This window comes from Ips typographus, linkage group LG11 (genome assembly GCF_016097725.1).
Source record: "Ips typographus isolate SLU linkage group LG11, UJ_Ityp_2.0, whole genome shotgun sequence".
Taxonomy (NCBI): domain Eukaryota; kingdom Metazoa; phylum Arthropoda; class Insecta; order Coleoptera; family Curculionidae; genus Ips; species Ips typographus.
This window is the reverse complement of record NC_138432.1, coordinates 5,774,530-5,798,633: the sequence shown is the minus strand read 5'-3', so window position 1 is coordinate 5,798,633 and position 24,104 is coordinate 5,774,530. Positions and strand designations below refer to the sequence as shown.

At 36.0% G+C, this 24,104-nt stretch overlaps 4 protein-coding genes across 10 annotated transcripts in view; 2 read left to right on the top strand and 2 right to left on the bottom strand.

Annotated features, from left to right (window-relative positions):
• LOC145735071 (contactin-2-like) overlaps positions 1–9,224 on the top strand; it is a 117,682-nt gene extending 108,458 nt beyond the window's left edge. Inside the window, exons 5-16 of one of the 3 annotated variants that reach the window (XM_081988786.1) lie at positions 1,437–1,619; positions 1,756–1,937; positions 2,043–2,332; positions 3,265–3,583; positions 3,641–3,821; positions 3,881–4,449; positions 4,506–4,736; positions 4,796–4,970; positions 5,032–5,252; positions 5,774–5,924; positions 6,014–6,174; positions 7,782–9,224. In XM_081988786.1, the coding sequence (XP_081844912.1) occupies positions 1,437–1,619; positions 1,756–1,937; positions 2,043–2,332; positions 3,265–3,583; positions 3,641–3,821; positions 3,881–4,449; positions 4,506–4,736; positions 4,796–4,970; positions 5,032–5,252; positions 5,774–5,924; positions 6,014–6,174; positions 7,782–7,988 (2,870 nt within the window). In that variant the 3' untranslated portion in view covers positions 7,989–9,224. Of the gene's footprint in view, positions 1–1,436; positions 1,620–1,755; positions 1,938–2,042; positions 2,333–3,264; positions 3,584–3,640; positions 3,822–3,880; positions 4,450–4,505; positions 4,737–4,795; positions 4,971–5,031; positions 5,253–5,360; positions 5,400–5,752; positions 5,925–6,013; positions 6,175–7,781 lie in introns of those variants that run through there. The other 2 variants (XM_081988785.1, XM_081988787.1) reach the window with 2 other exon arrangements.
• Positions 9,218–21,246, bottom strand: capu (formin protein cappuccino). 5 transcript variants are annotated; one of them, XM_081988789.1, is made up of 18 exons: positions 21,120–21,246; positions 17,919–18,193; positions 17,519–17,735; positions 17,283–17,466; positions 17,001–17,177; positions 13,462–13,637; positions 13,269–13,407; positions 13,090–13,214; positions 12,589–12,789; positions 12,101–12,533; positions 12,007–12,033; positions 11,079–11,254; positions 10,817–11,020; positions 10,615–10,758; positions 10,437–10,544; positions 10,088–10,370; positions 9,737–10,034; positions 9,218–9,682 (listed from the first exon to the last, which is right to left on the bottom strand). In XM_081988789.1, exons 2-18 carry the CDS (start codon positions 18,146–18,148, stop codon positions 9,538–9,540), a joined length of 3,267 nt encoding a protein of 1,088 aa, XP_081844915.1. In that variant the 5' UTR covers positions 18,149–18,193; positions 21,120–21,246; the 3' UTR covers positions 9,218–9,537. The 5 variants fall into 5 exon arrangements, with proteins under 5 accessions (XP_081844915.1, XP_081844914.1, XP_081844916.1 ...); XM_081988788.1 differs by lacking the exon at positions 21,120–21,246 and adding an exon at positions 18,776–19,112; XM_081988790.1 differs by lacking the exon at positions 21,120–21,246 and adding an exon at positions 18,776–19,112 and having other exon boundaries at positions 13,090–13,211.
• A 702-nt stretch (positions 21,247–21,948) lies between these two features.
• RpL15 (ribosomal protein L15) lies at positions 21,949–23,273 on the top strand. The gene is made up of 4 exons (XM_081988903.1): positions 21,949–22,065; positions 22,286–22,466; positions 22,566–22,813; positions 23,035–23,273. Exons 2-4 carry the CDS (start codon positions 22,295–22,297, stop codon positions 23,227–23,229), a joined length of 615 nt encoding a protein of 204 aa, XP_081845029.1. The 5' UTR covers positions 21,949–22,065; positions 22,286–22,294; the 3' UTR covers positions 23,230–23,273.
• A 41-nt stretch (positions 23,274–23,314) lies between these two features.
• Ccdc58 (Coiled-coil domain-containing 58) lies at positions 23,315–24,087 on the bottom strand. Its single transcript, XM_081988904.1, has 3 exons — positions 23,890–24,087; positions 23,573–23,839; positions 23,315–23,515 (listed from the first exon to the last, which is right to left on the bottom strand). The coding sequence occupies exons 1-3, from the start codon at positions 23,932–23,934 to the stop codon at positions 23,411–23,413; spliced, it is 417 nt and encodes a 138-aa protein (XP_081845030.1). The 5' UTR covers positions 23,935–24,087; the 3' UTR covers positions 23,315–23,410.
• Between the last annotated feature and the right edge of the window lie 17 nt (positions 24,088–24,104).

Here is a 24,104-nt window from a genome sequence, read left to right as displayed (position 1 = left end):
TACCTATTTCCAATAATTTTGATTTATGTTGACATTGATTTTGAGACCCTTTGAGTATAATCGTAGTAATATGCATCTCAAATTACACCATGTAGCAATTCATAAATTTATCGATCAACACTTGGGCCTAAAATTACAGGGTCAATGTTAACTAGTAACATCCATCAACTGTCAAAGTGAATCGCGCCCCTTAACAATACTAAATCTCCATATTCATCGCACTAATGGACTACAAAAATCCAACTCATAATGATCTCCCCCGATATTTACGATGTCATGTCATACTCGAAAACGATTTTCCTCTTCATATGACCGGGACAAAAAAAAACACAGTCTACTTCTCCATTGTTTTTCTGTCACGTGCCAAAGTAAACAATTCCAAATTAACGACATTTCGATAAACAGTTCGCCTCGTCAATCTACTTTATCCGCACCGAAAAACGTTTTTCATCATCAGCACGTGGTGCAAAGTAAAATTGACAGCTGGAATTAACGCGAGAGTGAATATCGAAGTTTCCGGAAATGATTTTCCGGAAAAGTTTCGGTTAGCGAGAGAACACGCGAAACGTTTGTTGTTTCGTCGTTCGAAAAACAACATTGCCGGAAACTGAGTTTTAGTTTTTGGACGGTGGTGGTAGGCTTTTTTGACCTCCTGGGAAAATTGATTATGCGATTAAGGCGTTAGATAGAAAGAGAGTAACTTCATCAAAATGAGTAGTCTTTCAAAGAAAAAGACTGGTTTTTTGTGAAGAAAAGTATTGAAAATATGACCTCAAGTTTTAAAATACTTAAAAAACCAAGAGTATCAATTTGGATAATTCTCAAACTACTTTCAAGACCAGCAGAAGCAGAATTTGAAGAAAGTTTTGTGTTTATGTAACTGGACAACACAAAAACCAGAACTTCCCGTTTAAATGAGTTGCAGATTGTGACAAGTTTCAATTTACTACTCAAATGGATAATATAAGCACCAAAACCAAAAATTGTAGATAATGAGCAATGCGAAGTTGTGTAGATAAATAGGGCTAGTAAGTCCAGTTTGGACAGCCTTTTGCGGTATGGAAGTGCAATTAATGTATCAAAGGAAAGTATCACTCACAATTTGAAGAACATACATATAGAAGAAATAAAGCTTAGATCCTCTCTAGCAGAATGGTTAACATTTTACTTTATTCCATTATTAGATCTGGCCGTAGCGCCACTGAACAAAAGTTATGCAAACAACATTAATTAAAGTTTATCGTTCATTATGACAAGAAATTAATGATATTTAATTTTCCGCTCGAGAGAAAATAGTCACTAAATTAGCGCCTCGTTTTTACTTAAGAGACGCCCGGGAAAACGAGATCATTATTTAAGTAACTTTTTGGGACCTGCGGGGACCGTTTAATTTACCGTTTTGAAGAAGATTTAGAAAAACACGTTCTAATTTGCAGATTTCCCCCGTGTGGTGGTGGGTCCCGCCAACCCCCTGCGAATCGAGAGGGATTATCCAGCTACGCTCGAATGCAACGTGGACGCCAAACCGAAAGTGAACGGAGTCAGGTGGATGAGAAACAGCAGGTTCATTACTTCCGAAAATAATCACGTCATCAATCGAGTCTCTATTCAGGATGCCGGTAAGTTCATCTGACAATCGATTTGCTCCGTATTGATTTGACCAGTCTTTTTATTTCCTGCAAAAAGTCATAATGACGAGTTGAAGGAGTGTTTTTTTACTTGACGTGCTAACAGGAAATTGTGCTTGTCTTGCAGGAAAATACACTTGCACAGCAGAGAACGGTTTGGGAAAAGTGGGGGAACAGGATATAATTTTGGACGTTTTGTACGCCCCGATTGTCACTTTGGAGGCAAAAACTAAGGAAGCCGAAGAGGGAGAATCTGTATTCATCAAATGTAACGTAACCGCTAATCCTAAGCCTGTTACCGTTGAATGGGTGAGTTCCTGTTGGATAGCTAATATCAAGACATTCTTCTAAAACAACGCATTCTGACCTGGTGTTAATATGTTTACTAAAATAAATTTCTCACACAAATTTCAGTTAAAAGACGACAAACCAGACTTTCGTCAATCAGGTGACACCTTGCGCATTTCTCACGTGACTGCAGAAAATTCAGGAACTTACGTGTGTAGAGCTGTCAACCAATTATCACCTTCTGGACATGGTGCCAGAAAGTTTGAGAGGATTGGCAACGCTTCGATTGCTTTGCTGGTTCGTCATCGACCAGGTCGAGCCAGGATATCCCCGAATCGACCTATCGTCGCCGAAGGAGGTGCAGTTAGCCTAACGTGCACTGCCACCCCTCCAGGTTGGCCAGCTCCCCAATACAGGTTAGTTTTGTTTATTTTCCATAGTGATGATTTGACCGGTAAATTACCAGTTTTTGAAAGTTGTTAAATAGGAAATTTAATGAGGATTCCAAAAATGTGTTTGAAACAGTTATTTTCTTACTCCAACTGGGTTTTACAGGCGATTTTCAAACTGTGTTTCTGGCAGTTCTTCTTCCTGACTGTACCAAATTTTGTAGTGTTTTTTCAGGTTAACGGATAGAAAATTTAATGCGGATTCCAAAAATGTGCTTGAAATAGTCATTGTTTTTGTTCCTGACTGTCTTTTAAACCGTGTTCAAATTTCCGACCACAACATGATCCTAACTATTTGTGGCACCAAACCGGTTTTTCCCAAATAACTCGAAATTGCAAGAGACGAAAAATGTTCCTAATCAACTCCTTAACGCAACATCGTAAGTCTGCAGGACCGTTTTTGTTTCCAGCATACAGGGTGTGCAGGAAAATTATGATGGTTCAATTAGACCTATAAATTTACAGGTCGAATTGGAATGTACTGGTAAAATTGGTAAAGTTTCCTGTCACACTGAATTTTACTTTACCTTACTGGTAAATTTACGCTTATCATAGTGCTTCGTCTGGTGTCATGTCGATTACGTTAAGCAACAATAGCAAAATCGCATTTTTCATATAAATAATACAGTTGACGGGTTTGCACCTTTTGAATGCGACAGTCTCCCCGCTCTTGACAGTACGAAATAAATTATCCGATCGCGTGAGGCGTATATATTTGCCGTTCCGCAGAAAAATACATTAAAACACATTCACGGTGTCAACTTTTCACAAAGGTTAAACCTGCATGTTTGACAAGTGAGCTTAATGTTCTCCATTGCAATGTTATACGGATAATGGCTTTTTCATTTAATACCAAATAAAGAAAAAACTCACACTGATCGAAAACACGCATTTTTCAGATGGTTAAGAGTGGGCAAAGATGGTCAGCCTACAATTCTAGCCACTGGACCTACGTACGCCATTCTGAATGCCAATTTGGCTACTGAAGGCACTTACAACTGTCAAGCTACCAACGAACTAGGACTTGGTGAAATGGCTTCAGTGGAACTGGAAGTTCATCAACCACCAATTATCAAAACCAAACTGAAACCGTTTGAAACGATGAAAGTGGGACGTTCGATGTTTAGTGTCTTTTGCTATGCTGGAGGCAAACCCAGACCTATGGTCCGATGGCTTAAAGATGATAAGGAATTGATGGCCGATGCCAATATGTATGAGGTACGTCTATTAATGATTTCACATGGGCAACCCACATCAAACCAACAAAACTTTTAGGTCAGAAACGAATTTTCGGATTCATCCAACGGAGTCGTATACGTAAACAGTACGCTAAGATTCAGCGGTAAAGTGCGTCCAAACGGTAATGAACTGATGCCTTCAGACAGGGGAGTGTACACTTGTACTTTCGAAAACGAGGTTCGCAAAACTGAGTCTACAATGCACTTGAAAATTCAACGTAAGCTAAACCTTCAACCTCAAATTTAAAGCTTTATTCCTAACCTAATTAACTTCCAGATGAACCCATAGTCCACCTGCAGTTCAACCAAGTAGCCAACGAACTAGGTGAAAACGCTAATATAATCTGCAAAGTGCAGGCCTACCCTAAACCAGAATTCAAGTGGTTTTTCGGCAACAACCTTAGTCCTCTGCAGTCGTCTTCGGAAGGTCACTACGTCATCCGTACTAATGCAGAAGAAAACGATTTCTACACTAGCGAACTGAAAGTGTCTAGAATCCAAAAGTACGACTACGGAGATTACACTTGCCAAGTTGTCAACCCTTTCGGGAAGATTGAAACCAAAATTCGTCTTCAACCAAAAGGTCCCCCAGAAAAACCCACTAAGTTGACTGCCTTGTTTACGGGCCCCACGTACGTAACATTAGGATGGGAGCCCGGCTTCAACGGAGGATTGTACAGCACCAAGTATTTTGTCTCGTACAAGAAGATTCCCAGTGAAGATGATTCGATGGTGGAAGGTTGCGGTTCGGTGAACAAATATTCTGACTGGGCTGAAACCGACTGTCAGCAGAACGTGCCCTGCAATGTTACAATGCTGGAACAGCACCAAACCTACTTATTTAAGGTTGGCATTGTAGTTCTGTAGTTTAGTGTTCTTGTATCTAATTCATGGTTCTGTAGGTTAAAGCTTTAAACACTAAAGGAGTGGGGGAAAGTTCGAACGAAATCCGGGCTACAACTAAAGTGGACCAAATTCCATTACCTCAGAGAGTAGCTTATGATAAAACGTCCAACTCGTTGTCCATTATTGTTCCAGCTACTTGTCTGCCTTTAGTAGCAGTGGTAGAGACAGTCAGCAATGAAAATCTACCCATAACAGCATGGCAGGTGATAGACACCATACCACTTCAGGTAGTTTTTTTTCTTTGTATAGACCAAATTAATTACAACTGATTTTTTACCATCACTAGGTATCGGGTCTAGTACCAACAATTAAAGAAACTGACCTGGACAAAGTTACTAAAATATTCGGTAACGCTCGATCATCATTCGACGATCCTATCGGAATGGATGAACCTCAATTGAGGGTTAAACTTTGCCTACCACCTCATAGGGACATTTGCGGCGAATTTGTGGAAGCTGAAGGTGAGTGAACTCCCATACAAACCATTCAAATCAACTAAGTGAATATTTCTATTAATTTCAGTGGGTTACGGAAATTCTCTACACGAAGCCTCAGCATTGAACACAACCACTTTGATCGCCATCCTAGTGACTTGTGTGATGTTCTTTATCTGCGCAGGACTGCTGCTGGTGTTCTGCCGGTGCAGGAGGGCGCAACATTCGAAAAAAGCGCAACAAGCCAAAGACTTAGAAATGGAATCGACTAGGCCTACTATCATTCCTTCTAATGGCAGTGGTCAACAGGTAAAACACGTTTTGTTTTCTTCTTACTGAAAAAACTATAATAATTAGTGTAGTATTAACATCATTCCTTCTCCTTTTTTAACGCAAACTTGAAATTCCACACTTAAGAAAGAAATGGATACGTTGAAAAAAGAGTGACCAATAATTGTAAGTACCCTTCAAAGTGTAAACTCTCTAGAGCAGCATGCAAGACACTTTAATTGAGGGTAAAAGCAGTAATTTTTCAATTAGGTATAAGTGCTTTGAGTTGATGTAAAATTTAATATCTCCTGGGACTCAATTTATCCACCAAGTATTTTTTCCTTTGTATATATCATGTTTTATTCAATGGAAAACTTTGTTACGGGCTTAAGTGCGTCACATTTTTCTTGTTAAAGTGAACATTCTTTACTTAAAATTTGTATAGAGTTTTAGGTAAATTACAAGCATGACATATTCATATTAAATACTTTATCAAACACTTTGTACATATTGCATACTATTAACATCATTATTTACAGCTGAATTCACCTTTGTTCCAGAACCAGGCCCCACCGCCATATTATGCGCCGGGTCTGGACAATCAGGCACTCGACCTCCAAATGGCTTTGGAAGACCAAAAGGCTGTTTACGCTGCTACACAAAATGGCTACGGACATTATGGAGAGCCTAGAAACGACTGGAATTACTTAGGTAAGCTGTGTGACACTATCCTGGTTTTGCTCACTAAAATGACTGTATTACGTTAGGTTACTGAAGCTAAAAAAACGTTTTTATTTCAGACACTGGGTATACTACAGCACTTCCTGGAAATGGTAGCGTAGACTCTCAGGATTCACTCTGGCAATTAAAAATGGCGGCTAACGGAGGTCCTCAATACGATCAATATGGCGGACATGATGATTACGCACATTACCCACAGACGCAGGACCCTTACGCACAAGTGAGTTATGATATTGTTTATTAACCAGTATGTAATCTCTGGGGTAATGACAAAAGAAACTAATAATCAACTTTACCATTTCCATAAAATTATCTTGTAGAGGATGAAATTTCCTACAACTTACATTATTTACAATTTTTTTGTAGCTCCTCAATTAATGGATCTAGCAGTTTTTAAAAAATGCAGTTTGGTACGCCCTGTAACTTCTTGCCTTGCTAACTGTTTAAGGAGGCTACTGAGAACCAAAATGCCTTAACACAATCTTGTAGAGGATAAAATTTTCTTCAATTTTTATTATTTACACTTTTTGTAGCTCCTCAAATAATGGAGCTAGCCTGTCAAAAGGAAGAGCAGTTTTTAAAAAATGCAGTTTGGTACACCCTGTAACTACTTGCCTTACTAATTACTTAAGGAGGCTACTGAGAGACAAAATGCCTTAATACAATCTTGTTGAGGATGAAATTTTCTTCAATTTTCATTATTTACACTTTTTTTTAGCTCCTCAAATAATGAAACTACTCTCAGTCGAAATGGACTTAAGGAAACCCCCTGAGAACAATTAATTTGATAATTGAAAATAGTCACATGACCATTTTTTCCCTTTAAAAGAGTCACGTGACTTTAAAAATATCAATTTCAAGTGAAAAACAGTTACTTGTCTCCTCAAATAACATTTTGACATTCCATTTTTAGTCTCAAAATAGTCACGTGACTTAAAAAAATATCAGTTTAAAATGAAAAACGGTAACGTGACCCTTAAAATAATATTTTTACGATTCCATTTAGGCGTTAAAAAGGCCATGTGACTTTTAAAATTAAATTTGATAATTGAAAATAGTCACGTAAATTTCAAAATAGCAGTTCAAACTGAAAAACGGTCACGTGACTCTTTAAATAATATTTTGCCATTTAACACAGTCACGTGACCGTCAAATTCCGTTTTGACGTGGAAAAAGTATCAAGTGATCTTTAAAATTAAATTAAGATTCTCCTTAAGGAGTTACAATGCAAAAAGTGACACCATACTGCTGTTTTTAAACAAACTTCATTTTGACTATGCGTAGCTCGGTTATTCGAGGAGTTACAAAAAAATGTAAGTAAAGAAAGTTTCAAAAAATTTCATACTCTACAAGATTATATCAAGGCGTTTTCGCATTTAAGAGTCTCTTAAAGGAGTTATAAGGCAAAAAGTAACAGGGTGCATCAAACTGCTTTTGAATGAAATTTCATAGAACTTCCATTATTTACACTTTTTTGTAAAATCAAATAACGGAGCTACCCTCAGTCAAAATGGTGTTATTGTAGTTTCTGTCACTTTTTGCCTTGCTAAACTGCTTAAGGAGGCCACTGAGAGCAACCCTGTAACTCTCAGAGCTGTTAAAGAGCAGAAAGTATACTAATATTTCCACTCAATCTGTTTTTGACAGGGTGCTCAATAGATAATTTCAAGGGCTACAAACTGATATATTGCATCCCCCTGTAACTCTCAAAATTAACGAAATATCTACTAATACAGTCTTTAATATGAAACTCAAGTCCTTTTTAATTGTTGATTATTTTCATCCTTCTGTTCACTTTTTAACACAAAACCTTTTAAATTCCATTAGGTGCACAAACCGAAAAAGCGTCTAGAATCCCCTGCAGTATACAGAGATGCACCAGGTCTACCAGATCCGTTCATGGAACAAATGGACGACGATAAACCGCCCCCACCGCCCCAACACATGTCACTAGCCTACGAAGAATCTCTGGAAAGTGGATATTCCACCCCCAATTCGCGCACCCGTCGGGTAATTCGCGAGATTATCGTGTAGAAATCGCCACATTACTCACACGCTCGTCGGTGTGTTTTTTTGAATCATTGATGCCATTTTGACAGACTTTTTTACACAGTTTTACCCACGTCCTTTATGGTGGTTTAACTGCAACATTTTTACACGTTATATGTGTAACCGAGTGGTATTTTGTACTTAGTGCGGTTGATATTATGTGATAGAAGCAAATGATTTTTTTTAGTTTTTGTTTACAGGATGGCAAACAATATGTCATTCGTTTCTATTACCTAAAATACTGTGTGTCCAATTTATAATCTGTGATTTTAATCTAAGCGGGATTAACAGGTTGGACATACAGTACCTACACCTACAAACCGCAAAGTTATACTTTATTAAAAAAACGACGAATTTTCGACGAAAGGAATGTGATTTTGATTGCAATACTTATTGTTGTGCTTTTGTTGTCCTTAAGTGTTATATTGAAAGTTGTGTTCGTCCTCTGAATGTACAAATATTTTTGTAAGTTCTTAAAATTTAAGTTTTTGTTCGTAGATGTCCAGGGTGTTTCTCAAATACTTTCTCAAACTCTTAAACTGTTACGGGTAAGTTTGAGAATATTCTGAAACACCCTTAATCTTAGTAAAGATAGTCTCAACACGCATAATGTACCAACAAAGTAATAAAATTGAGACTATTCTGCTTACTACATCAATTGATCATTAATTGTGCCTGCCTAATTCTAATAATTATTTTATTTGATTTACAGATTCGTCATTGTGCCAAACTGTTTTTGGTTAAAAGTACTTAATAATCCGAATTGAAATTTCTGTAACTAAACGGTTTTGATCTCAGAGTGGCGCATTTTGGTCGGTTTTTCTGTATATACCGGTGCACCAAAATTTGTCCTGATTATATTATTACACTCACACTTTTTCCTTCAGTGTCATATTTTGCATTTATTCGGGTAACTAAAAACCGTCCAGAAAGCCACATATTGTGTTTTATTTTTTAGTAATTTTTAACGACGAATCGATTATTGTATAAATGCGCAAATTATGATATATTGAGAGGTTTATTTATTACTTTAGTTCCATTATTTTTGTAAATTTTGATGTTGTAAATAAGACACAAAAGACTATTATAAATTACTATTACGTAACTGTAAGTTTTACTTAGTAGGATAAATAAGTTTCAAGATTGTATATACAATAATTACACTTTTGAGCACTTTTGTTTTAGTTTTTTTTTTTGTAAATAAATGTCTATACTGAGGAACTGATCTTTGTTTTATTAATACATTTCTGCTATAAAATTATTGCGCGAGCTTTATAAAAACTATTTTAAAACTATAACAATGATTATGTATGTATAAATCGTCTCTAGTTTTAAATAAATAATATTTTTCTGGTACCACTCGAGTTTCAAATATGTCTGAGCATACTAAAGCTATTTTTATAAATTATAAAACATCAGAAGTTAAAAAGTTTGTTCTGGATAGTCTAGTAACCCAGTAAACTTAAAAAGCAATTAAAATTTTATCGAGACTTAACAGGCAAATAACACAGAATTTCACCTAAGATACACTTATTCACAAAGTGTCGTGACTTCCTTCTTGAATACTACTCTTTTTAGCCAGCCTGGCTTTAGCCTTTTTGTACTTTGCCTTAAGTCCATTTTCCCTCTCTTTGATTGTTTCGACTTGTGGGTAATTTCGACGTTTCAACTCTTGAATCCTTAAAAAACAGCAATATATTATTTAAAACACTCGACTATTAACTGAAACTAACTTCTCCATTTGTAACCTGATAATTTCTTTCTTGTAAATATCCTTGAAATCAGCACAAAACGGTAACCACAACTCGAAGAACCCCCCAGGTGCAAACGTTTCAAGGCTGCCACCTTTTGGCTTAAACAGGTACAACTTCATGGTGCTAATGAAAAGTTTGTGGCACTCTTCCAAGTTTTGATTCTCTGTTTCGTGTTGAACTCTAGATTTCTCCAGAAACGTTTCCATTTTATCTTTGAATGGTTGCAGAATTTCGGGTGTAGAGTTGTTAATTATTTTCTCAGTCTTTTTTTCGATTTCTGCAAATTTTGCACACTGTAGCATAGTGATAATTAATTTTTTGGACACTTACCGCATAGTTTGGATTTCAATTGGTTTAGTTCTGATCTCATGGAATCAAAATCCAAAGCCATTGCTCGACGCACATCTCCTGGCTCTGGTACTGGCAAAGAAAGTGTCCGATCGATATTGTCTATTTGGGTTTTGGCGTAAGTACTAACAATAAAGTGCAGAAGGGTTACTCCTGCTTGGGCCCCTTTAACGTCCTTTAATCGAGGCAGGACGTCCAGGCCAAAACCATCTGCCTGTCCTCTAGTTACGTTTCCTCCATTCATGTAATTGCCAAGAGTCAGTACCTATAATTCAGTTAGAGAGATATTCAGGTCTTTGTGTTTCAGCTTGTATAACAAAATTTTACTTACCAAACTAAGCACTTGCTTAAGTTCAGGACTTTTTGTAAGAAACTCGCAAGTTCCACGAAAATTGTCTAAAGTGTGACTGATTGTTGTTATCGAGTCTTCAAATTCAACCTGAAAAGATTTATTAAGACTAGACTGAATAACTGTAATTTAATCTTTAACTAGCAAACATATAACTCACCTGGAACGTAAGACAAGCAATTCTTTCTGAAAAATCCGAGATCTGAGAAAGATCGTGCAGAAAAAGTTCTGGTTTATCCAAGGGCACGTCTGGTCTCGTTTTGAGGTGTTCGTCAATCAAGGCAAGTTCGTCTGGTGTTGCTCTCTAAATAAAGCAACAGAATGCAGTAGCTTTAAGTCTGATGTACATAAGTGATACGCACCACTTCGTAGATTTGTTGCAAAGCCTCCAAACTTACTACAGAAGTGTCAAAAGTGTAAATTGCGTTCTCTATTTCAGTCAAATCTTGCCTCAGACTCTGAGCCAATATTCCTACGCTTTGAGACCGTTTACCGTCTAGCAGTTTCACCACTTCAACTTTTGGTTTCAATTCTCGTTTTTTAATCATCGATGTTCGTTTTGACACCTACCACAAAACCCAATTTAGCAAAATTACTTTTGGTAAGTCACAGAGTAATATTCACCTGTCTGGAAAACAATTTCATAAAGTCTTCCTGCCAATTTTCAATGGGCAGTTCTTCAATATCATTCCACAAAGCTGGAGTATCCTCTTCTACTTTAGGAGCTTGAGCAACTAGAATTCTGGTCCAATACAAAGGTTTCATTGGTACAGGAGGATTGATTGGAGGCTTTTTCATCGCTGAAATTGATCCTCAAACTTATTATGTTTTTCATGTAATTTATATTACATTCGTTGTTAGTATAATAAAAATCAATCCATTAAATGCGTGTTTAATATAAATATATACAATATAGGATTCATTAGGTCAAAATTGCCATACTGAGGTATAATAGGGTTAACTGAATTGCGTTTTATTTGTAAATTAATATTGTTATTTATAGCGTTATACACGTGCAAGATGCCCAAGGTGGATTAATGGATCTTTGTGTATTGTCATCTAATAACTCCACTTTGATTTTGAAATAATGCATTACCTAGTTAAAGTGATTGTAAAAATAGCATTAATTTTAAGTTTGAAAGTTTAATGAAATACTAGCATAACTTAATATACAACTACAACCTAAATGAAATTCACTATAGTCAAAGACACTTTTGGTTTTTACTCTAAAAGTGCTAATAAAAAATTCATATAACCTGAAATGTGTTATTTCACTAAATGATTAGAATCACAGGAATTTCGTTTTAACTAGCTTAACAAAGTACACAAAGATCTACTGATCTACTCTTTATGTAATTATAATTATTGTTCAATCAGTTCAAGATTCCATTTCACAATAACGAAGCAAAAGTGCAACCAACCGGCACAATGTATAGGTAAGTAAATTTTCCAAGCCACAAAATTTGCCAATATATACCCAAAACTATACTTTTCCCATTGCAGAAAGCCTCAACCGGGACAAAGCAACAAACTTAATAATCGTTCGGCTTACCTAAACTAGAATGGTAAATTTGGCCCCCTGAGGACAAACACAATTTGAAAAACGGTACAACAGAAACAGCGACTCGATTGAAAGATGAACTTACCAGATTTTATGGGTGTGAAACCGCCAGGTGGAGGAGCAGGCATAGGTAACGGTCCTCCAGGAGGAGGTGGTGGTGTAGGCACACCACCCATTGGTGGAGGCGGTGGTGGCATTCCACAGCCTGGTGGAGGTGGAGGTGGTGGTGGACCTCCCATGACTGGAAGTGGAGGTGGAGGTGGTGGACCAACACTTCCTGGCAGTGGCGGGGGAGGTGGTGGGCCGCAATGGTTTGGAAGAGGAGGCGGAGGGGGTGGAGCTGCAATCCCCGAACCAGGGGGAGGAGGAGGGGGAGGAGGTGGTGGTGCTAATATTCCTAAGCTGCTTGGCAAAGGAGGTGGAGGTGGTATGGCTGAATTGCATTCAGGAGATTCTGATGGTCCAGGTGGCAGACTAAACTCCTTTTTTTCTACCAATGATGCTTTTTCTTGAGAAATCTTAAATTCAACATTCAGATTAAGGCAAAAGGCGTTTCAAGACAAATCAACTTACTTTATCATCAGGGTCAGTTTGCGTACCCATATCTTTTTTGGAGCAACATTCTTCTGTTTGAACACTCAAGTCTTTCCGAACTTCTTTTGAAATAGGACTTGTAGCCACGTCCACTCCTGCAACCCCATTTAGCTTGCCCTTATCTTCCGTAGGAGACGCAAAGTCTTTCACAGCCGATGTAGTCAGATTCTGGATCTCAATCTGAAAAAAATGATAATTGTCTTTTGTCATTGAAATCATTCCAAAAGTGTGATATTTAAAACTAGTGATGAGCGTAAATTTCCGGTAAGGTAAAGTAGTGAGGAGAATTTACCAATTTTACCTTTATGGGTCTAATTGCAACAAACTACAAAATTTGATACAGTCAGAGAGAAAAGCGGTATCAAAATTTGAAATGTGGGAAGCGCAGTATTTGTAATTATTCTGGTAAAGTAAAACCGGTAATTTACCCATCACTATTTAAAACTGATAGAAAAAAGTCAGTACGAAAATAGACAGTACCAACGTTTTATATTTCTCCACTTCTTGCCGCAAACTTTTGATTTCCTCTTCCAGCGACAAAATTTCTACGTCTCTAGCTGAGTTTTTCATTTCTTGAGATTTCAGTAGAAGCAGGTCGTTTCCTGCTAAAAATCAAACCTCAAAACCAGCTCTAGAGTCATCAAAAACATACAACCAACCGGAATTATCAGGAACATCATTAGAAGTCAACATCTCGTAGGGGGATGCTGGAGGCCAATAGAGAGTGCTGAGTCTTCCAGGAGTTTGTGGCTGTGACTGAGGTACTTCAGCATGGCTCCAGTAATAAATACAGTCAGGCTGAAAAAGCACTTTTTTACCATAAATATATACGTTCGAACCTTAAAGTAGTACTCGAAAAATTGTGGTAGGTGGTACCCCTGGATCGGGTAACTGCCTCAGAACTCCTGCAGCCAGTAAATGAGTGCAGAATTGCGAGGCCAGCAATTTTAGTTCGGCTACTCCTAACTGTGTTTTGGCAGGACTGTCTAAGCTTAATTCAGAGAGGTACCAGTTGATTAACATGTAACCTACCAAAAAAAAATTTGTTGTCAAGATCAGCAACATAAAATCCTGTATGTTTATTCCAGATTATACAACCAGTGCACAATGGTATATGCATGATTTATAATAAGAAATATTGATTTGAGTGAAATCACATTAGTTTTACACACATTAGTTTAATCATTTAGCATTTACGTCACAATAGTAAAAATCTGAAGCGTCAATCTGCGGTAAACATTCCTAAAGTAATTGTTATATTAGGGATTGGTTTGGAGGATTTTGATATTGATATCGTCATCAGTACAATCGTAAATTATTGCCTAAATCCATAAAGAACAAACAAAAAAGTCTGGTTTAAATGAATTGCATCAATTAAATCCTTAAATACGGAATGACGATTTAATTTAGATTATGGTACAAAGAGTAAATGTAATAAATTTTTGTTCTGATTGATTTCACACACATTTAAACAACCTTTTTCAACACTATCACCCACACACAAAAAAAAAACCATCACCTTTTGCACGAAACTTGAAAACTAAAACAGCCTTGATGCGTGAATCACATCTCCATAACCACTATTTAGAGCAATTAATTGCAGAATTAATTATTAGATATTTTTTAACGGAAAACGAGAGCAATTGCGTCGAAAGAGAAATTTTTGTTTATTGCATCTCGGTTTGGGCGAGTATTTTTTTGCAATAACCGTAATTACAACACGCTGGTGGGGAAACGAACTTGGTTGAAAGTGCAACAATTTCCAATTTATATTTTGAATTGGTCGATGCTTTAAAATGCTAATAACAGTTCCAATTAACAATTAACTATTCTGTGGCATCAGCGTATAAAAATAGACCAAGAATTTCAATTATTGCAAATAAGTCCTTACCATCTTTTAGATTCATCGTAAACACTTTTCCTGCACTGTTGGTACAACGTTTCGTTCTTTTGAAAACACAAATAAAAGGCACATTTCCATCGAATTCATTGAGGAAATGCGGACATAAAACACTGACACGATGTTTTTTGTTAGTTGTGCCACACTGGCTGTACATTATGCATGCCAGTTCACACGGAACGATTCACACGTAAACCACCTGTAAAATTGTTATTTGGTCTGACAGCAGAATAAGTTGGTATGTGGTTTTTGCGAGAGTAAAAACTGGTATATGCACCGATAAACCAAAAATACCTCCAATTTGATTAAACTGGATAATTGAATACAGCTTGATGGCTCGCTAATCCATTTTATCCAGTCACTTATCGAAAGGTTTAATCGAATTACACTTTGCGACTATTGTTATATAAATTATAACGATTAAAATAGGTGACGTAGTGTTCTTTGCACAAGAGAAAAACAATTTGATTGAAATAGGCTAGCATTTGAAATTAATACAGGATAAAACTATATACTGTTGCCTATTTTTGGAAATATGATAGATAACGTCAGCATTTTGTTGATTTACTTAATTGATAAGATTTTAAATTATTTATGCAAACTTGATTACAAAGTTTGCCAAAATAACATGAAAACATTGCAATGTCATTGTATTACAAGTAAAACCCCCAGCACTCTTTTATCATGATAAGATGATCAAAAATGATACTTTTCATAGGCTTTACGTAAATCTATAGTACCTAATAGTTTCTTCTTGACAAATAAGGTATTTGTTGTCCAAGTGTCACCTTGGTGGATAAAGCGGTACATTATCTACAGTCCGTCTCAGAGCTAGTGACAGTGACGTAATAATTGTCGTTCCTTTTCTATTACATGTGAACTGAGCGAGACGGAAATTGAACGTCTTTAAACTATTTGTTATTTACAAATTTCGTCGTTAATGTTCGTGCTGGTGCATAGCCACGTTCGGAAGTAATTTGACAATGTGTCATCTGATCAACATATTTAAAAAAATGAACAAGTGTCACGTGACAAACTGTCAAATGACTTCACGGAGGGTGCACCGACAATATTTCTGAACGCAACCCTGTGTCTTTGAATATTATCAAATTTGATTTTTTGACACAGTTTTCTCTCTTTTTTTTGAATTTTTGTTTGTTTTTACTTTGTGTTGTTATATTTGTAATTTTGATATTACAAATACAATCATTTTCGTTTTGTGTCATTTTGACAGCAGAATCATATTCCCAAGGTCCAAATTTACCGGACTAAGTTTTAATTGAATAGTCCCAAAATGGCGGCGGTTATCCATCCAGTAATCCACGCTCACAGTCAAATTTGTGTGCAATTTTCCAAATAATTTTCCCTAACTCGCTTATTTGAAATATTCTGTTTACCAACACCAAATAACAAAAGAAAGCAAATGAATGGGGCTATCACGTGACGTCAGCCGGACCAGGCTAAGTTGTACCGTTTGGCCGCTAGAGGACGTCAAATTTGATTATCTTTTTTTGAATATTTTCATGATTATCTCGAAAACGGATTGAGTCAAAGGTGTGAAATTTTTATTACGTATACACCCCGATGAGAGGCAACTTTTACTAAATATAACATTTTTCTGTACAGCGCACCGTTTGACCTTGAAAAATAGCAAATTAAATTTCTGACATTTTTCACAGGGGGTACCCCAGGGGTTTTTTCGAAAAACTTTGAAATTTTGAAAATTAGTTTTACTGCCTATATACCTTTAAGTTAATGGTACAGAAGTGACGTGGAGTGTCATTTGTCAAAAAGTAATTTTTTAAGGGTGGCACGCCCTAAAAACTGTCAAAATTGACATAATTTCAAGGTCATCTCCGAAACCGTACCACTTAGAGCCAAATGAACGTCAGGTTCGTGTTCCCCAGTTTAAAATTAGTAAGAAAGGTCACTTTGATTAAGCAAAATCCAATATGGCCTCTGTTAAAATAGTAAGTCAAAAAATTACAAATTTGAGTCAAAATTTCGTGCACTTTTCCAAAAAAGCGTCCATAACTCGCTTATTTGAAAAATTCTGTATGGACACCCCATATAACAAAAGAAAGCTAGTGAATAAGGCTATCAGGTAAAGTTGACCGGACCAGGCTACGTTGCACCATTTGGCCGCTAGAGATTATCAAAAAACGCTCAGCCACAAAATATCAAAAAAAAATCTTAAGAACTAATCTAAGACATAAGTGAATTTCAATATGACGTCACAGTTAATGTCGACACTGCCAGTTCTCCTAGGACAGAGAGTTCTTAACTCCCATAACAGATTTACATTTATTAGCACAGAAAATCAGTTTGTTCGCTGTAAAAACACGGAATTTAAGCATGATTTACAACACGTACTAATCCGCATAAGATTAAGTTCTTACTAGTCCAAATTTTCAGTAAAAACATCGATATATGCTCACTCACGTTTCAAATTTCAACAGAATAATGTTTAATTAAGATAAACAACAATTACCTTCGAATTTCTCGTAGAGCCGAAAATCCAATTTTTCCGGTACAAATTTGGGTCGTTGTAGACGTGCTTCGAGTTCGGCCCTGCTCAAAGAAGTTGCTTTTTGTAGTTTATCTCCTTCGGGTACGGCACTGGTGTCCAGTGGTACGGACATGTAACGTCGATATACTGGAAGTCCCTCTACAAACAAACCAAAAAAGTGCCAATTTTCCATTACCAGCTAAATTAGGATAATCAATTATTTAAATTCGCCCCTATATCAAATTGCACAGTAGGAGTGCATACCCGAATTTTCAGTTTCAGGCTTACAGCCATTGGAATCCAAAATACCATCAGCGCTCTGACTAGGACTTATATCGGTACCATCTGTCATCTCTAAAACCCCAGTGGAGAACCCGGTACCATCTCCCTCTAAACTGATTTGTGATGTCCTGGTTATTCCTAATTTACTTAGCTTTGAGGCTTTATCCTGCAAGTCACACACATGAAAACCAAAATAATTAAAATAATAAAACAAATACCTGATCAATTCTTGCCCTGTATTCGTTCAGTTTGAACAGGTTGAGCGGTTGGAAAACTTCGGAAAACGAATGAAAATCGTCGTTGCCGCCATTTTCTAGTGACAAACTAGTAAATTCACCAGATTCCGTTACGGGAGGCATATTGTCGGAATTTGTGGTTGGTAGATCTTGATGTAAACCGGCAGGAGTTAATGCCAAAGTGAAATTTGATTCTGAACTGAAACGGGTTTCCATTGTTACTAGTTGAAAAGTAACTGCAAATTTAGTTTCAGGGACAACGTACCATAGTTAATCAGTTTGAATGCAAATGCAAACTCATTTTAAATGTAATTTGTAAATCAATGAGGGTAAAGTATAGCATATGTTGTTACAAAGTGATGGAGAAACTAAAAAAACTCACCTTGAAAGAGGTCTGGATCTAGTATCATCTTGGGCGGGCGTATCCTGGGTGGTATCTAATGTAAGTGTAGTTTTGCTGTCTTCGACAGAATCGTCGGGTACCACGGCCACCCAGTCGTCGGTTTTAGAGGTTCTTTTGCCGCCCAGTAATCGCATTTTTTGACGAGGACCGCTTTTTTGCCCACCCTTACCCGCCCCTTTGCTACCGTCAGAAGTCTGTAGGTTACCCATTAGTGAAACACGTCAGTTTTGGGGTTGAAAGGTACTGACATGTTGCTACAACACAAAATTTTTTAGTTTTTCAAACTTGATCAATATTTGGGTGTAATATTCATCATCACTATTTGCTAGTGAGGAAGAGGATAGTGAGATTTCAATTCTCAATCATCCTGTATAGTCGCACATTAGTTAACTGCATGTTTCCAAATGTGTGGGTGCAAATTCACAAAAATTAAGATTATACCGAGTATCCAATTTAAAAATCAGACTAAGGTAGAAAATAACTTTATTTTTGAAAATGCTAGTTTGTTATAGATTTTGAAAATTTGGATCGGTTGGGTTAGCTTAAATTAGGTTGCACTTGTTCCTACTATGCAGATATTTCTTGTTCTTTTAGTTAATAATTTAGAAAAAAAGGTGCAACACATTAGACAGTTTATAAAATAGTTTAAAAACTCACCAGTTAATTGTTAGCAAAATGTATTAATTTATTGCATTACAAGATGTATTTATCATTGAATTTTACGGATGTTTATTTCCTGTGTGTGTGTGTGTATTTCCATTCAAATCATTAATTTACATACAAAACATTGAAAATTTTAAAGTAGTAAGTAATTGCTAAAAAAGACTATCAAATACCTGTTTTGGTGAAAACCCTCACTAAAACTGTTTAATCGAAAAAAATTAGGCAGGAACTGAGCAGACATTTCCTGTGGGGGCCTAAACAAGTTGCACCATTTAATCGAAAAGATGGGCGTTTTGCACTGGTTTTGTAGGTCCGAGACCTCAGGAGCACTGCACTAATGTTAACGTATTATCGCAGGGCCAATTCCCAACTTTTTGTCGGATATCAACAATGCGTGAATTTTTTCGTTCCATTGCGGGAACACGGTACTTTTCACGTTTCGGGGCCTGGTTCTGCTTCAAGACACTTCCGACGGATCGGACGTAGGGGTCCGGTCCTGCAACGTTGCAGGTTTGTGCTCAAAGAACCGCGAAGCACTTTCAATCGGATTAGCTTAAACCAATTTCCACTAGATGATGAATAACAAGTGAATTTTTGCATAAAATATTATTTTTCCTTAATGTTTCAGTTAGGACAGAATAACATTAAAATTTACTGCTAATTGGACACACATGATGGTTTGAAGTAATTGATGAATTATAAATGAAAACTCACATGTTACTAAATCATTTAAAATCTAAAATGTTGAAACATTTTTATTAAAAAAATGACAAATTTAATTTCCATGAAGAAAATGATCTAACATTGGCAACTACGCCAGTCTGGAATCGATTTTCCTTGTTGGAGTTGGTTTCGAAGTTCATTATAATGGGAGCAGATATAGAGCCTATTCAAAAGAGAGCAATGACTGCTCAACTTGCATTATGCTGTCTGTTAATTAAAAACATGTCATTAATTCAGGTTAGATTATAATCTTGAAAAGTGCTAAAATCTAAATTAATAAATCAATTAGCACAGCTATAATGCAAATTATAAAAGACTTTTATGGACAATTTATTGCCGCTCATTAACATTGGTTTGCTATCAAACTTAAAGCGGTTTTTTACGTAACACTAAATTGATTCAATTAACCTGTTTACTGATTTATCTATCAGGATATCATTATATCGCATTTGGACTGAGAGAATGCTTTTTCCAAATATTTTACTATTTGCCATCATTATCAAAACATTTTTTTATTTAGTGCTTATTTTTATAAGTAAAATCGATGATAACTACTAATGAACAGTAAGTTGAGAAATAATAAATCCAAAGAAATTGTCATATTGAGTGGTTCAATATACCAATTTAGCCCTTAAAATCCACGTTTGACCACCCTATAAAGTATCTATAACACAAATTTCAAATATTTCATTGATTTGATAATAACTACAGATTAGATTAAATTGCAGATATTTGACAGTTTCCAGTTTAACAGTACCTAACTCCGTTGTTTTGGCAGTTACAGGGTAGTTCAACATATCATTTTATAACCCTTGAAATCCTCCTTTTGTCATCCTATAGAGTATCGCTAGTGACAACGTTCAAATACGTAAGTTATTTAATAATAAACGCACTTAGAGCTCAACTAATAAGGTCCAAAATCGCTTGCCATAAGTAGCGCGAAATAATTTTAAAATTTTCAAGAGATGCAACCCAATTTCGACTTTACGTAAATTAAGTAAAAACTTTAATAAAACATTTGGACCCATATATACAGTGTACAATATACCTGAGATATTTAGGATCAGTTTCACTACCGTCAAAAGGCAATTTCACAAAATCAGTTTTTAATGGGACACCCTGTCGATTATTACGTCAGACAATTTTGCTTACCTAAACCTACAAAATTGCTCTCTGGGTGCTGTACAAAATGTGAATGTACAGTTGTGAACATTGTGAACATATTGCCATTACTTCCAACAGATAATTTTACAAAATCAGCTTTCAATACATTCAAAGGCTAAACACTATTTCAAATGGGACACATTGTGGATTATTACGTTAATTCTGCTTATCTAAACCTACAAAATAGCTTTCTATGTGCCGTACAAAAAGTGTACAGTTTTGAAGATATACAGGGTGAAAGTTTATCATTACTTTCAACCGGAAATTTTTAGTTATCGTTCCATTCAAAGCCCCGTTCCTCAAAAATTAATTTATAAATTTTATAGTAAGAATAGTAGAAATCCGACAAAACAAAATTTTTGCTGTTAATTTAACCAAAAATAGCTTTTTGAGGTTCTCTAGTAAGAGCTTTGTGTGGATTAATCTGAGTTTTGTGTTCACTGATGTTAAAATGACTATTTTTGCCTCAAAACATTTGAAATGGAATTAAAAATGTAAATGTCCAGTTAAGTGGGTATCTACTTATCAATAATGGAAAACTCATTAAATCACCTGAAATAAGAAAATGTACTAACAACAAATGGGTCATATAATTAATGTGTTAAATAACCCAACAATATAAAAACAAACCTCTTCAATAATTGTCAATCACTCACAAATCACTCACTGTGTTAAGCACTAAAAATTAGATTTTTAGGGACTAATCCTCTTTTCACAAAATGTTCAAATCGACTAAATGATAGAAAGAGACGCTTCTTATTTTTACTTAGAACACGCATTTGCAATATCCCAAAATAGGAGCTAAATTACATTACATGAGTTATGAAAACATACCACATCTGGTTGTATTCTATCGTGTGATATGTAAAAGTCATTCATAAGAATAGCAATAATTTAAGAAAACATTTAGCTCGTAAGCGCCAATTTTGATTATATTTGCGGTGAGTTTACATTAAGGACGGTCAATTCTAATAAAAATCGTATTAACGTTATTATAATCGGGTCAAAGTTAATATTCCTAATGGGTTTGATAAAAAAATTGGTGATGACCGATAAAAATAATTATTTTTAGAAATGACCAGCAAAATAATTAAATTGGGTTTAATTATAGGACACCTTTTTTCCTTATTTTTGTTTTCCAGGTTTTATTAAAGCAATAAAAATGTATACATAGGGGATGTTGATGGTATCGTTAAAATAATTAGACTTAACAAATTTTGGGTTGTTAATAAATAATTAAGAAATCTCCTGCCTTCATTGTGTTATTTCTTAAATTGATTATTATTGTTATTACACACTTTGGCTAACTGATAGTTACTACAAATAGTATATTTGTTTCTTTTATACTGCAATTAATTTATTAAACAATACTTAAATTTGTACAGTAATTATTATGAATTTGGCCATCTCTTGGTGTTTTGCTGGTTGCTGAACTCAATTGTAATGGCAACGTCCAACACAACTTGGCAACGTGGCTTTCAATGTCCGCGATACAGAAAACGTCATCTCATCTATCACTTCTGCATCTGTCAACAGTGTCAACCTTCCTTTCCAAAACCGACTAAAATATTTGTAGGTACGTCTATATTTTTATTATGGTTTTTCCTTAAAAATATAATGAATCCTAACAAAAACTCAAGATTTTAAGTTTCTAAACTGTTCTCCAAACTAGTTTCAGTAATTTTACATTGATATTTTTGGGTTATTTAAGTAATTTGATTAAAATAGTGCAGTGAAATCTGGTAACAGATGTAGGTTAACAACAAAAGGGGCTTATTTTGGTGTTTTTGCGGCAGGTTTCCACCATGGGAGCTTACAAATACATCCAGGAGCTGTACAGGAAGAAACAAAGTGATGTGTTAAGGTTTTTGTTGAGGGTACGCGTATGGCAGTACCGACAATTGACCAAGCTTCACAGGACCCCCAGGCCTAGCCGCCCTGACAAGGCTAGGAGATTAGGTTACAGGGCTAAACAAGGTACTTGCACTGTATTACTAATAAAATAACTAAACACCTCCGTTTGGTCTAAACCCCCATTTGTTTACATTTTTGTAACACATCAAACATGTGTTTTAGGTTTTGTAATCTTTCGTATCAGAGTACGTCGTGGTGGTCGTAAGCGCCCAGTCCCCAAAGGAGCCACCTATGGCAAACCTAAAAGTCATGGAGTGAATGAATTGAAACCGGTCCGTAACCTCCAGTCTATTGCTGAGGAACGTGTGGGAAGACGATGTGGAGGATTGAGAGTACTCAACTCTTACTGGGTTGCTCAAGACTCTTCATACAAATACTTTGAGGTTATTTTAATTGACCCCTCTCACAATGTAAGTACTCAAGCTTGGTTTTGCTATTTTTGTTGCACTGCCGATCAGTTTACTTTTTTTGCTATAAGAGTGAAACTTTTGCAGCAGTGCTAGATCAATTTGCATTGGCCAGCATGTTTTTAATAACTCAAGTTAAAAACTATCTAGAACTCTGCCACATTTATTTAAACTAGTCTCTTGAAACGGTAGTTTGTTGATTGGTTTTTTTAATGCAAATTTAGGCTATCAGACGTGATCCTAAAGTGAACTGGATTGTAAATGCCGTTCACAAGCACCGTGAACTCCGCGGTAAAACTTCTGCAGGCAGATCATCCCGTGGCTTGGGCAAGGGACACAGATATTCACAAACAAAGGGAGGTTCGAGAAGGGCTGCTTGGCTCAGGAGGAACTCTTTGCAGTTGCGCAGAAAGCGTTAAGTGTGTTTTTAAATTTGATTCTAAGAAATATACCATTAATGACATTACTGAGTTTTTCCATTTCCTTAGATAAATAACAACAGTGTTAAGAAATTTATCAAATTTATTGCAACTATAATAATACAGTAAAACTGTGTATAATTTTTACCAATACTATCTACTACTGCCAACTAATTTTATATCATAAAGTTGGCTTGAAATATTGTCTACATCTGTCATTAAAGACTTTAAGTGACCTCTCTTTAATCATGTCCTCCACTGACAGTTCAACTTGAAGCATTCTCAGCTAAAAACAATAATAATTCACAATTAGCTTTGTACTACAGGATTAAATAAAACATACTTTGGTTTGTTCGGCCCTAAGATTTTTGGACATTTGGTGGTCATCAGCCTTAACTTCCCTCTCATTTTTCAGTCTCTTTATGTTGCCGGACGTAAACGAAATGCAATTCTTGATAAAATTTTCCCTCTTATCATGTCCCTGTTGGATTTGTTCATAAATAGATTTGCAAGCTTGGTTAGCATCTGCATGAAATGAATCTGTTGGTATAGTGGAGTTTATTGTATTCACTATTATATCGTCGCTTCTACGCATCAGCTTCAAAGCTTCCTAGAAGAGTTTTTAGTTCTTTAACATTTTAGGGATTGCATAAAAATTACCTGAAATTCCCCAAAATCTGGACACTCCATTATAGCTGCAGGCATTCTAGTGTGCGAACAATAATACTTTCCATAGAAATAGACGTAAATTAAGCCTATTCCCACTAATTTTCAATCAGAATTTTGTTATTTATGAAAAATTTTATAATCTATTAATTGGGGCAATCGGCATGGAATTGGAATTTAAGGTTATGTTAGTCCTGTTAACAGGAGTT

Excerpts from the sequence above, each read along its gene's own strand:
- capu (XM_081988789.1), bottom strand. The coding sequence starts at position 18,148 with ATGGGTAACCTACAGACTTCTGACGGTAGCAAAGGGGCGGGTAAGGGT. Across the intron at positions 12,790-13,089 it reads TGGAGAAATATAAAACGTTG|ATTGAGATCCAGAATCTGAC; the intron begins GTACTGTCTATT and ends CATTTTTTTCAG. Across the intron at positions 10,545-10,614 it reads TTGCTTGTCTTACGTTCCAG|GTTGAATTTGAAGACTCGAT; the intron begins GTGAGTTATATG and ends AAATCTTTTCAG.
- RpL15 (XM_081988903.1), top strand. The coding sequence starts at position 22,295 with ATGGGAGCTTACAAATACATCCAGGAGCTGTACAGGAAGAAACAAAGT. Across the intron at positions 22,467-22,565 it reads AGGTTACAGGGCTAAACAAG|GTTTTGTAATCTTTCGTATC; the intron begins GTACTTGCACTG and ends CATGTGTTTTAG. Across the intron at positions 22,814-23,034 it reads TAATTGACCCCTCTCACAAT|GCTATCAGACGTGATCCTAA; the intron begins GTAAGTACTCAA and ends ATGCAAATTTAG.
- Ccdc58 (XM_081988904.1), bottom strand. The coding sequence starts at position 23,934 with ATGCCTGCAGCTATAATGGAGTGTCCAGATTTTGGGGAATTTCAG. Across the intron at positions 23,840-23,889 it reads CAGATTTTGGGGAATTTCAG|GAAGCTTTGAAGCTGATGCG; the intron begins GTAATTTTTATG and ends AAACTCTTCTAG. Across the intron at positions 23,516-23,572 it reads TTAGGGCCGAACAAACCAAA|CTGAGAATGCTTCAAGTTGA; the intron begins GTATGTTTTATT and ends TATTGTTTTTAG.